This window comes from Taudactylus pleione, unplaced genomic scaffold, assembly GCF_031769625.1.
Source record: "Taudactylus pleione unplaced genomic scaffold, aTauple2 ptg000268l, whole genome shotgun sequence".
NCBI classification, from domain to species: domain Eukaryota; kingdom Metazoa; phylum Chordata; class Amphibia; order Anura; family Myobatrachidae; genus Taudactylus; species Taudactylus pleione.
Window position 1 is genome coordinate 3,003,840 of NW_028284670.1, and position 12,294 is coordinate 3,016,133.

General features: G+C 38.7%; 1 protein-coding gene across 1 annotated transcript; it reads left to right on the forward strand.

Annotated features, from left to right (window-relative positions):
- Positions 1–2,591: 2,591 nt before the first annotated feature.
- LOC148513882 (olfactory receptor 5P52-like) lies at positions 2,592–4,461 on the forward strand. Its single transcript, XM_088481303.1, has 2 exons — positions 2,592–3,487; positions 4,398–4,461. Exons 1-2 carry the CDS (start codon positions 2,601–2,603, stop codon positions 4,459–4,461), a joined length of 951 nt encoding a protein of 316 aa, XP_088337429.1. The 5' UTR covers positions 2,592–2,600.
- Positions 4,462–12,294: the final 7,833 nt, after the last annotated feature.

Sequence of the window (12,294 nt, forward strand, 5' to 3'; positions counted from 1 at the left end):
GCCTATCCTATTCATGTGACCACGGGCCCAAAGCACCTTATCTCCCACCCCTTACTGGCTGTGCGCATGGTGCCACACCTATATCACCAATATCACTCTGTGCCCTGTGCCCAGACCTCTATGTAGCCTATCCTATTCATGTGACCACTGGCCCAAAGCATCTCTCCTCCCTACCCCTTACCAGATGCACATGGTGCCACACCTATCTCTTGCATTGATGATGTCAATGAATGTTATTTTTGATATTGTTCAGCTTTAACTTGACGGATCAAGATGAACCAAAGTGCAGGTTATTATACACTACAAAATGATTTTGTTTTTAAGGAAAATTGGGTCAGTCATTTTTGCGCCAAATTGGAACAAACAAACACAACATTCTTATTATATTACTATAGATTGACATTAACATACTATGTTATCAAATACATGCAGATATTCAGTGAGATAATGTTTATATGCTCTGATGGAAGTCAACATAGGAAATGTCATTAGAGATTATCACATTTTATGAGCATCCTAGAAGATGTGATCATGCGATGAGATCAATTGATGAATTTATCTGAATACTGTAAATGGATATTGTATGTGTGTACACATAATCCTCTGTCAGAACATAAAATTCTCAGATGATCTTCCAGATAATTGTATGGCGTGTACTCAGCTTTTGTTTCATACTGTACAGGTATGTAGGCTAAAACACATTTGCAAATTTCTGAAGACCAGAAGATATATCAGCATTTGCAATTGCATGCCACTGTGATTCAGGTGCTATTTGCAGAAAGGTCAGTCAAGTAGTAAAGTTAGTATTGATCCAACATCATTACTACAGTATGTACATTATTCTGATAGAGTGCTCTCAGATGATGACCAAGAAGACAATCACATTATTAATTTTAAATGATATTCATAGTCATAAGCAAGTTTGCATAATTCATTAACAAAGTGTAACAAGTTTTATAACTTTAATTCTCCACTGCCTAATTAAAAAGAAATACACAAGAGGTCAATAAAGTTTGGAAAGAATAAATGTCTCTTCGAAGTTTCCACACGAGGTCTATATATACAACTAATGAAAGCCATTCATAGCCTTCCTGTGCCATCGGAGAGACAGATCATTGGCTCTCCATGGAAAAATAGAACAGTGGTGATTATTCTTATTACAAGATACTGAAACATTTACATGCTCCTCCAACTACTGCAGGAATGGGCAACCTGATACAACCACAAAATGGGGAGATAAATATTACAGAAAGCAATGTATTGAATCACGATGCTCTTAAGGTAAGTGCCATAAACGTTATGTGTTGCTGTTTCCAACAGAATTGCTGAGAACACTTTTAATTTTCATTAAGAACACAATAGAATAAAAAACAAACCAGCATTCTATAAATGTATCCCCTTTATGTCACTGTTCAACTTGGTTTTAATTATGCATGTGTCTCTTTAAAAAATATATCCTACCAGTAAATACAAACAATCACAGATTTTTAAGCTAGGACAGATTGGTGCCACAGGCGTTAGCAATGTTCTTTCAAAGATCTGTCATGAGTTAGAATCCTGACTAATTTTCTTATCTACAGTTGATGGAGTTTACATGGTTCCCCTGCATTTTTATGGTACTCTGGTTCTCTCACACACCCAAAGACATATTGGTAATGTAGGTTAATTAGCTGCTCACCAAAATGTACCATAGTATTTTTTCATGCTTGTATATTAGGGAATATAGTTTGTAATCTTCAGTGGTGAAGAGAGGGATGTAAATTACAAAAAAATATACGTACAGTGCTTTGGAAATGAGGGAACTATAATAATAATAATTTATAATGATAATGCATTGCCCATACAAATTTGCCCACTCAGAATAAAATGTGTAAGAATAATTAATTTCCAATACAAGCATCATGATGGTTTAGTGTTTTGCTTATTTCAATAGTTACTGTTTAAATGCTCACATGGAGGGCCATCTTCCCTCAGGTGCTTTACCATTCCTCTATAACATTATCTTCTCCTCAATGCCAACAACAGCACCAAACATTTGGGACTACAGAAGCTGCCCACTAATATTCCATTTATTTGACTGCTGCAGCAGCACAGATTATAAACATTGTCCATGTTCTGCAATGTTGTGTAATTCAAGTCATTTTTTATTGTTTTGTTATATTGTTTATGCTTATAAAAAAATGAATCAGACACAATAGGCTTTAAAATTAGAACTTAATGATCTCTTATACAGTATATGCTGCTCCTAAATGAACAATTCTGATCTGCTAAAACCACTTAAAAATAACAGTATCTGGAGCCTCCAAAACCGTGCAGTAACTGTCACATTATATATAAATATATTTATACTTTATTCATTAATATAATAATATGTAACAATAATATCAATTCATATAAATCATGTAAAAAATATTAATTTAAAAGTAGATTCAAGAACAAATAAAAAATGAACATCACACTTAAATATATTGAGAGCAAAGGACCAATTTATAAAATGTCCAAATTGGGAGTATAATGGTTATTACTCCAAGCCAATGGCACTGGTTTGGAACCAAACATATACCATTAAATGTTTCTGTTCTTTTATTTAGGTGAGAAATATGACAGTTATCAAAGAGATTCTTCTGTTAGGATTTCCAAGTCTTCATTACATTAAGGTTTTAGCCTTCAGTCTGTTCTACCTGATTTACTGGGTGACAATATGCGGTAACCTCATGATCATTTTACTGGTATCTCTAAGCAAGAATCTCCATTCTCCTATGTACATCTTCCTTACACAACTCTCTGTCTGTGACATATTGCTGACCACAAATATTATTCCCAATTTGTTTTCTATTATCCTTAATGAAGGAGGCCTCATATCTCTTTTGGGCTGTATCACTCAATTCTTGTTGTTTTGTTCCACAGAAAGCTCGGAGTGTCTCCTTCTGACAGTGATGTCTTATGACCGGTATTTGGCCATATGTAACCCACTGCGTTACAATACTATAATGAACCACATGTTTTGCTTTAAATTAATTATAATGTGTTGGGTGATTAGTTTTTCTGTGCTACTAAATGAAGCTATAGCTCTATGCAACTTATGGTTTTGTGGACCACATGTGATTGACCACTTTTTCTGTGATATTACTCCCCTGCTGGAACTTTCCTGCTCAGACACCTATGTAGCCGAACTTGTACCTAACTTACTTTCTATCCCATTAGTTATCATCCCATTTTTTATAATTATTATTTCTTATGTCTATATTGTCTTCACCATCCTAAAAATCCCAACCCTTACTGGAAGACATAAAGCCTTCTCCACCTGCAGCTCCCACCTAGTTGTGGTCTTTATATTTTATGGAACCCTGACAAGTATTTATTCACTTCCAACCAAAGCAAAGTCACACAGTTTAAGTAAAGTTCTGTCTCTGTTGTACACAGTGGTAACACCATTGATTAACCCTATAATATATTGCTTCAGAAACAAGGACATAAAGGAAGCATTTGATAAATATATCAACAATAAATCAGATCTTAAACTAGATTATCCTTTTCTAAACATTTTTAGACATCACTGTTATACATTTTTGAAGAAAATTAGAAACAGCAGAAATCCTCTATTAGAGTAAGTAGACATACCATGCAGTAGCGGCTCATGGCACGGGCAAGCTGGTCAGTCGGCCGGAGTGCCATGGGATCCGAAGGGCTCAGGAAAAGCTCTCCCACCCACCTGGCACTATCTTGATGTAATACTAACAGGGGAAGGGAGTGGAGGAAGGAAGGGGCGGCAACACAGGACGGCGCTGGGCGCAGCATATGCTAGCGCCAGCCCTGATACCGTGGCATGGCAATACATTAAGAACACAAATTGTTTATGCAATCAGCACCTAGGAATTTTTCACAGACAAATGCCAATGTATATCAGAATGTAGAACACTGTGAATTAAAGTGGCATGTTATATTTATTTCAAAAATTTATTTATTTTTGCTACATATTACACTAATTATTATCTGAATTTTTTATGATATTGTACTCATCACATTGGGGCTCACTCCCAGCTGAACACAAAATGCCTGTAGTTGTTATTAGAAGACTGATGTACTACTTTATGCCAATTTCAGTATCTGTAGGAACTAATATGGGGAGGGGGGTGTTTGCATTCCCTGGAGGGAGCCTGTGCTGACCATTGTTTTTTTCACCAGCTGCCATCAATGATATCTTTAGTAAAGGCATTTACCATCCCCATGCTAGCTCCAAGAGATCAGTCAATAACAGGCTTCACTTCTCCAGATACATGGACTCAGAATCCCATTGAACATTGATACATGCCCAAGACATGCCCATGACACTCCCAAAAGTCTGGACAGCTGTGTTTGTCCACATAGATGATGTCCGGAAATGCCTAAATTTACGGAAAGATAGATGTGTCCCAGTTCTGTATGACTTGGAATACAACACTGATATGCAAAAATGCATAAATTTGCATCTGCTTTTATGCTGTATGTACAAACATGCCAATTGCATATATACGCAAATATCCATCTGACTGAGAATAAGCCTTTTATGTCTAAGGGGCCTATTCATTAAACCTAAAAATTCGATGGAGATAATTAGGTTTAGAACTCGCATGGAGTTCTAGCTAATTACAGGTGGAATTCATCATTCCACCTCTCCATAAGTATCTATTCCGAAAAGCTGTCATTTTTGCGATGACAGCTTTTTGGGAAATAGATACTATTCCATGCCTACACTACCTTATCGCATCTGGAAACAGTGCTGCGCATGCGCTGTTACATCTGTAAAACCAGCGCATGCACAGCACTGCCTACAGATGTGTTAAGATAGTGTACCCCCCGACCCCCCCAACCGCTCCCCCCTCCGCTCACCTCCCCCCCAAACTTACCTGTCCACGCAGCAGCCTCCGGCTCCATCCTGCTGGTCTGTCATGTGGTTTCCCAGCAGACCACATGACAGATTAGAAAAAAAAAAATGTTTTCTTTTTTTAAACTTTCTTGTGCTCTGCTGGGGAGCACACATGTCCGACCAGCCTCCGGAGCCTGAGGACGGAGCAGAGTGCCGGAGGGACTCGTCGGGGGACCTGCACACGTGGATACAGGTAAGTCGATTCTGCTATTTGCCACCTCACAGTGGCGAATAGTAACTGTATCAAATTCCGAAAATTCATAATTTTCGGAATTTGATGAATAACACAATTTCGACATCCCCATACTAATGTATGGGGAGTGTGAAAATTAACGCAGGGGAACTTAGCAAGGAGATATCTGTGATATCTCCTGTGCTAAGTCTGTTCATGAATACCAAAATAACGTTGTTTAAGGAAAATGTCCTTAAAAACATTATTTTAGTGTTGATGAATAGGCCCCAATGTCTCTAATAGAAGTGAAAATATTTTCTTGTTTTCATAAAGCTTGATTTAGTCTTTAGAGAGTCTCAAATTAATGACAGTACCTCAACTAAATGAGCAGCTTCTAAGGAATTTCACATGTAATAATCATTGGCAGAGAACAGATGATCAAATCTCCCTCAATTTGAAAAATGATTTACAATGTTGATCCTGTATACAGAGAACAGATTTATATTTATTTTCCATTTAATGTATTGTTTTTTTTGTTCATGATTGGTGAAAGTATTAATATAAAAATAGTGGCTATTATTGTTACATCCTTTGGATTCACTTTATAGAAGATTTGTACAATAAAAAATGTAAACAATTATAACACATTGTTCTGTTCATACTGTAGTTGGATTTGAAGCACAAAAGTAATATGTGCCTGGAAAAAAAATGTCCTATGCAGAGTTGGCAGCAAACATGAGATGCAACCATGTCAGCATAGGTAGCAAATATGCCTACCTCACCATGCATGAACCATGAAATGATGCACCAGGAACAGGACAGGAGGCATTCCTTCACTGTGAGCACAAAATAGGCTAAAAACATAGAATACAACTCATACACTTTAGAGTGGGATGTAGTCAGCATCCCAGGTTGTAGGATGCCAATGGTCTAAATACCGGTGCCAAAATCCCAAAAGATCAAGATTCCAGCACCAGTATCCTGACCACTGGCATCCTGAAGGTAAGTATCCGGGTGTTAGGGGGAGGTTAGGTTGTGGGTTTAGGTTGGGCACTAGGAGATGGTTAGGGTTAGACACTGGGGAAGGAGTGTTATGATTAGGGTAAGGGGAGGGGATTTAGGATCAGGCACTAGGAGGAGATTAGGATTAGGCTCCGGGGAGGGAGGGTTAGGGTAGGGGTTATGGTTAGATTTACCTTTATTCTTTATGGGTGTCAGGATTCTGACTGTTGGGATGCCACTATCAGTATTCTAACCAGCAGCATCCCGACAGCAGGGATTTCATACCAAACCCCATTTGAGTCAATGCAGGAAAGAACAGTATAGAGTTTGTAGCATGCAAATTAATGCAAAAATTTAATTTTAACTTGTTTTAAGGTCCACAGTAATAGCATAACAGCAGCCTTTCCCTTCCCAAACAAAGAAGGAAACAGGCTTAATTATTTAAAAAATGACTGTTCAATGAACTGTAGGCCTATAATGATAGCATAGCCGCTGCATAATTGGGTTTGTCTTTAAGGCTTTTGACAAATAATCCTCATTATTAAACCGTTCAGCAGCAGCACCCACCAGTTATGTCCCTCCAATAAGGCACATTTGTGACTCTTAGGGGACAATATTGGAGGCATTTTGCGTTTGACCATCCAACCTCAATCCTGGCCCCCTTGGCATAGTATAAGTGCAAAATACAGGCAAAATGCCTTGCAAAAGATGTGCATAGCCAAAAGAAAAGCATGCATAAAAAATAAAGATCAAGTTGGTGGGAGTAAAATGTGCAACTTGGGAATAAGCCCAACTCTAAATGATGCCCATAATGTCATATTGTTTTATATTCATTGATTAAAAACTGGCACAAAATACATAACAACAAAGACATTAGGGGTCTGATTCTCACATGCTATGCCAATATCCATGCAAACATCCATTGTTTTTTGTATGCAAGTACAATTAAGTGACACGCCCATGCATTCCAATTGTCTGCACATTGAGACACTGTATGGATTTGGACCCAGGGTCTCAGAATTTCTGTGAGCATCCCTGAGAAGTAACAGGGTGGTGGCAAAACCTATACATGCAGATGTTGTATGCTGTGGGAGTGATGCAAACATGTTCTGTACAGAGACGCATAGCTGATCACAAAGCAAGCCATACTCAGACAAAGAAACTGCCCAAAACAGTACATAAGGATTGGGCAAGTTTCACTGGTGCCATCAATGGTGCATTTAAAGACACACCAGACAATAATGCAGCATCAGCAGGCGCTGTGAGTGGGCATGTGAGTCCTTGCACTTTCAAATGCACACTTGTACAGGTGTGGGAAAATATTTTGACACTTCATTAGTGTCTAAAATATGTTGACTTTAATCATGTAGACACTGGTGAAATGTTGACATGTTAGAATGTTGACAAATTGACCCTGTTGGCCCAACAGTGACTTCCCTGCTCCCAACAGCTGCATAACTCCAGTGCAGCTTCTGGGTCCTGGTGTTAATATGACCAAAACTCCCAGGTCAGAGCTATGAGCCCCCAGCCATCTGGTGCATATTCTTCTGCTGTCCCTAAACCTAACCATAACCCTCACTCTAGTGCCTAAATCTAATTCCACACAGCCTAAAGCTGGCAACACACTAGACCAACTTACATCCAACCAGCCAACTTGTTGATTGGTCGGAATGAAAATCTGGTAAGGAATGAAAACAAATGACAATCAGCACTTTGCTCCCAAATGCCGGAAAATGAACAAAAACTGTTGTTTGAACAAATTGCTTAGATCAAACATTTAACAAACTTGTCTGACCGACCATTTTCATCTGTTTTCTGGCATTTAGGAGTAAATTGCTGATCATCATTTACTCCCATTCCTTACCAGATTTTCTTTCCAACCAATCAACAAGTTGGCTGGTTGGATGTAAGTTGGTCTAGTGTGTGGCCAGCTTAACTATAATATCACATTTCACATGTGAACATTCTGAGAATGTCAGCACATTGCTGTCAACATTTTAACATTGTGGTGTTGACATTGTGAATGTCAATATTGTAAATGTTCATCTAAATACTAAATCCCACTTGTACTCCAGGGAAGGGCTTTGTATTTAACATGAGCCTAAAGATGCCATTATGACTGCTGCAAAAGAATAAGGGGTAAATTTACTAAGAATCAAGTTTGGTCGAGTGTTTTTTTTTTCAACTCTATTAGCATCACCAAAACTTGGGTGATTTGAGGAACCTGAAACTCACAAATTTACTAAGAAGTGAGTTTAGCTGAGAGAGAGATGGTCGATGGTGAAGCAGATTGAGATGTCTCCCACGAGTAGCAAATTTTGAAGGAGATTACTCACCTGAGATTGCAGTGTCTTCTCTCTGCCTAACTCTCCCAAGCAAGCAGCCTGCACATATCAGTAAGATATGTGAAGGCTGCTTGTGTGTTTTACCTGTAAAAAATGGGCTAAATGTAAAAAAAGGATGTAGCCCCCCCAAAAAAAATAAAAAAAAAGCATAACTAGCCCCGGACTGGTCAGACAGTCCTAGTTCCTATAATTACAGGGAACAAAATGAGAAGGGTTCCACTGTAATTTAGGAACCAGCACCTGAATACAGGTCCAGTCCTGGTTTTAAAAATAGTGGGGAAATAACATAGGGGTGCCCCTATATTTAAAACCAGCACTGGACCCAAACCAACAAGGGTATAATTACAACAGCTAGGAGACCCTATCAACAGGTCTCCATAACCAAAGCATTCACTCTCCAAGCCAGTCAGCCCAAGCCAGGGTTCTCAGGGGAGGTACAGATACCACCAAAAAAGGGTCCCCTTTCTCCCAAAACCCCAGGTTTGTTCTGTAGCCTGGGGCTCTTCCCTTCACCCCTTGGCTGTGGGTACGGGGGTAATAATGTGTTAAATTTTTGAAAACTATTGTATTTTACAGTGAAACTACAGTTGCCAGCATGCCTGCCCTTTGGCACTTGTGGAACTGCAAATGCAAGCAGGTGGCCAGCACCCATACACCCATTGTAAAATAAATAGTTAAAAAAAGACAGTAGACACACACTGTATATAGTAGAGGTTTATTACACACCTACCTCACTCACACATACTTACCTACTCCCAATTGATTTGTCCCCTTCTCCAAGTAGAATCCCATTTGGTATACCAGAAAAAAAGATCCTATACTCACCTCCATCCTCATGCTGGTCTCCGTTGCATCCAGGGGCCTTGGCAAAAAAAATTAACTGGTACCCGATCCATATACTTTCATTAGTGGTGTATGTGTGTGACCACATACACCACTAACCGGCTCCCGACTGATCAGTGAGAACTGTCAGGAGCCACCAGCCAATCAATGGCTGCTAACTGTAGAGCACCCATTGATTGGCTTCAGCTCCTGCCAGTTCCCACATGGGCTGGTCAGTGAGTCAGGAGCTGGAGCCAATCAACGGCCACTCTTCAGAGATTGCTAACTTGATCAGACTCAATTCTTAGTAAATTTACCCCTTAGGGGTATATTTACTAAAGTGAGAGTTTTTAGAGGTGAGTTTTAAAAGAGATGTTGCCCATAGCAACCAATCAGATTCTACTTAACTTTTAAGTAGCACCTTTTAGAAGATAATAGCTAGAATCTGATTGGTTGCTATGGGCAACATCTCTTTTAAAACTCACTTCTAAAAACTCTCACTTTAGTAAATTTACCTCTAAGAAGCAGACCCTAAATTTTTTTTGTATATTGGAGTATCAACTGTTTTGTGCTGGGTCTCAAAATCAAGAGAGCTAACTTTAAATCCTCTAGTTTGTTTACCAAATAAAGCATTACTATTCGAGTTTTTACTTTAGATTTTATACTGGGCAATTCATGTTCTAAGCTATCTACTTCTGTGCTATGAATAGAAGTAGATGGCTTAGAACACTTGACCAATGGGGCTGAATGCTGATGTATTTACAATTTCCATTTCATGACCTCTCATACGTATAAAACATGGCACTGTGGGCCTGATTCAGAGCCGCTTGTAAGCGGCCGCTCGTTCGCTCCAAGCGATGTTTGCACAACTGCGCATGCATATGGGTCATAATGCGCATGCACCAACCAGTCATTGCGGTTGGAAATCGAGCACTCGCAAAATAGCGAGTGCCTGCTAATTTGAGTGACAGGATAAGGTGTTTGTGGGTGGTAACAGGGGAAGGTGCTTGAAAACGGGGAGAGGTGATCCAAACGCAGGCGTGCCAAATGGTCAAAACGGGCATTTTAAGGGTGTGCATAATTGACAAAGCAGCGTCATCGACCACGTCACTTGGTTGTTTCTTAGCCTGAACTGTTCGCATGATTGCGGTAGGAAAATCCAACCACAAGCACTGCGAGCAGTTCAGACGCCTTTCGATGTACTCGATTAATCTAATAAATAGCGGAGATGATGTATGATGCGAGCGGCCAGGGGGCATCTTTACAAAATAGCGAGCACATGTTTCGTTCGCTCGTTCAGAAATAGAGGCGTCAACAGACCGCAAAGAGCGATCGCTCAATTTAAATATCCGGCCCATTTTTCTGAACGAGCGAGCGCAAATAGTGTCCGGCTCTGAATCAGGCCCTGTATCTCCTTTAATAGCTGTTTTTTTTTTATCACAGGCAGGCAAACAGTTCTGCGGGTTGTTTTATAAATACATAAATCTACCAAAGTGGTACATAGATACATTTCTCAATATTAACCCTACAATTTGTGTGCATGAATTTATTTGGTCTTAATTTTTTTTCTTATTGAAAACAGACCTCCTTAACTTTTTGGTAGATCATTATTTTGTTGCTAGTTTTGACTTTTTTTTTGTACAAAGGACAATATAATAGAATATAATGTGTTACTATATTTATTATAGTGGAATAAATGTGGAATTATCCAGAATAAGAAGAGTACTTTGGGTACAGTAGTAGCATCATTTTGATGGCTGCAATATCCTGGTGGGGAAGGGGGTATATTTTTATGTAGATCTTAAAGTTTAGTGGTACAGTTTATAATTTGTAATAAAAGTTTGCAGCATAATATTGCATTTTAGAGTGAAAGGTTGGCCATGGCTTATCATCAAGAGCAAAATGTCAGTGGTTCTATCATTAGTAAATATATTAGGGGTATAGAGGAAAACATTCACATGTGCCAATTTTTAATTTTGAAATTGAAAGATAGAAAGTCAAAGCTAAATACTCTTCCCGAGAGTCTGAAATACAGTGTTAATAATGAATTTAAATATCTGATATGATGACCAAGGTGTTTAAAAACAACTTCCATGAAATTCCAATGGAGCCTTTCAAATGTCTTTGCTGCATCCAGATAAAACAAACAAGTGTTTTGGGTTCCTCACATACTCTTTTACTATGTTCACTTCTCTTCTGTTGATCTTGTGCATTTCTCTCTCCAAAACAAAGCTTACTTTGTGGGAATTTACTTGGATAAGAATGTTAGCTTCTAATATATTAGTAAATTGTTTATTTTTATATCAGTGTTTAGTACTGCAATTGACATATAATTCTGGCAGTGTGACAGTATACTGTAGAGCAGTGATCCCAACTTCGGTCCTCAAGGCACACTAACAGTCTGGTTTTAGTGAAATCCATGATTGTGCACAGATGGTTAAATAAAAATAACTGAGACACTAATTAAGTCACTTGTGCTCAAGTACGGCTATCCCTAAAACCTGGACTGTTAATGTGCCTTGAGGACCATGGTTGGGAACCCCCTATAGAATCTAAAAATGCTGCTTCTAACATCTTCTCTGTGATTTTTTTTAAGAACCTTCATAAGGATAGATATGAGTTCTTAGAGGAAGTCCAAATAATTTTTTTAATACATCCATCTGGACCCAAACTTTGGCAATGGTCTTTGGAGAAAGATGCTGCTCCTCCATGTTTAAGCCAAGTGTAATACTTGGCTATGAAGTCATAAACAAGAACCACATCTCCTGTCCCAGAAGGAAAAAATGTTGCCCCCAACTTACATCTGATATGGAAAAACAGTTGGTGTGGTAGGTCAATAAGAGGAAATGTAAGCAGGTTGTAATTTCCAATAAGAGGTAGACCTGCATTATTTGCATCGGGGGTAGCTCCAGCAATGTGAGTCATGTGAAGATGAATGTAGTCATTTTTCTCAATAATGACATAATATTGTTATTTAGTTCAATATCAGTTATTGGTTCCAGGATTCTTTTGATTTTAATATTGTTAATATATGACACAGACATTAA

Bases quoted from the DNA above. Each gene is read 5' to 3' on its own strand.
- LOC148513882 (XM_088481303.1), top strand. From the start codon at position 2,601: ATGACAGTTATCAAAGAGATTCTTCTGTTAGGATTTCCAAGTCTTCAT. The intron at 3,488-4,397 runs TGATAAATATAT...CTAAATTTACGG, and splicing joins AAGGACATAAAGGAAGCATT to AAAGATAGATGTGTCCCAGT.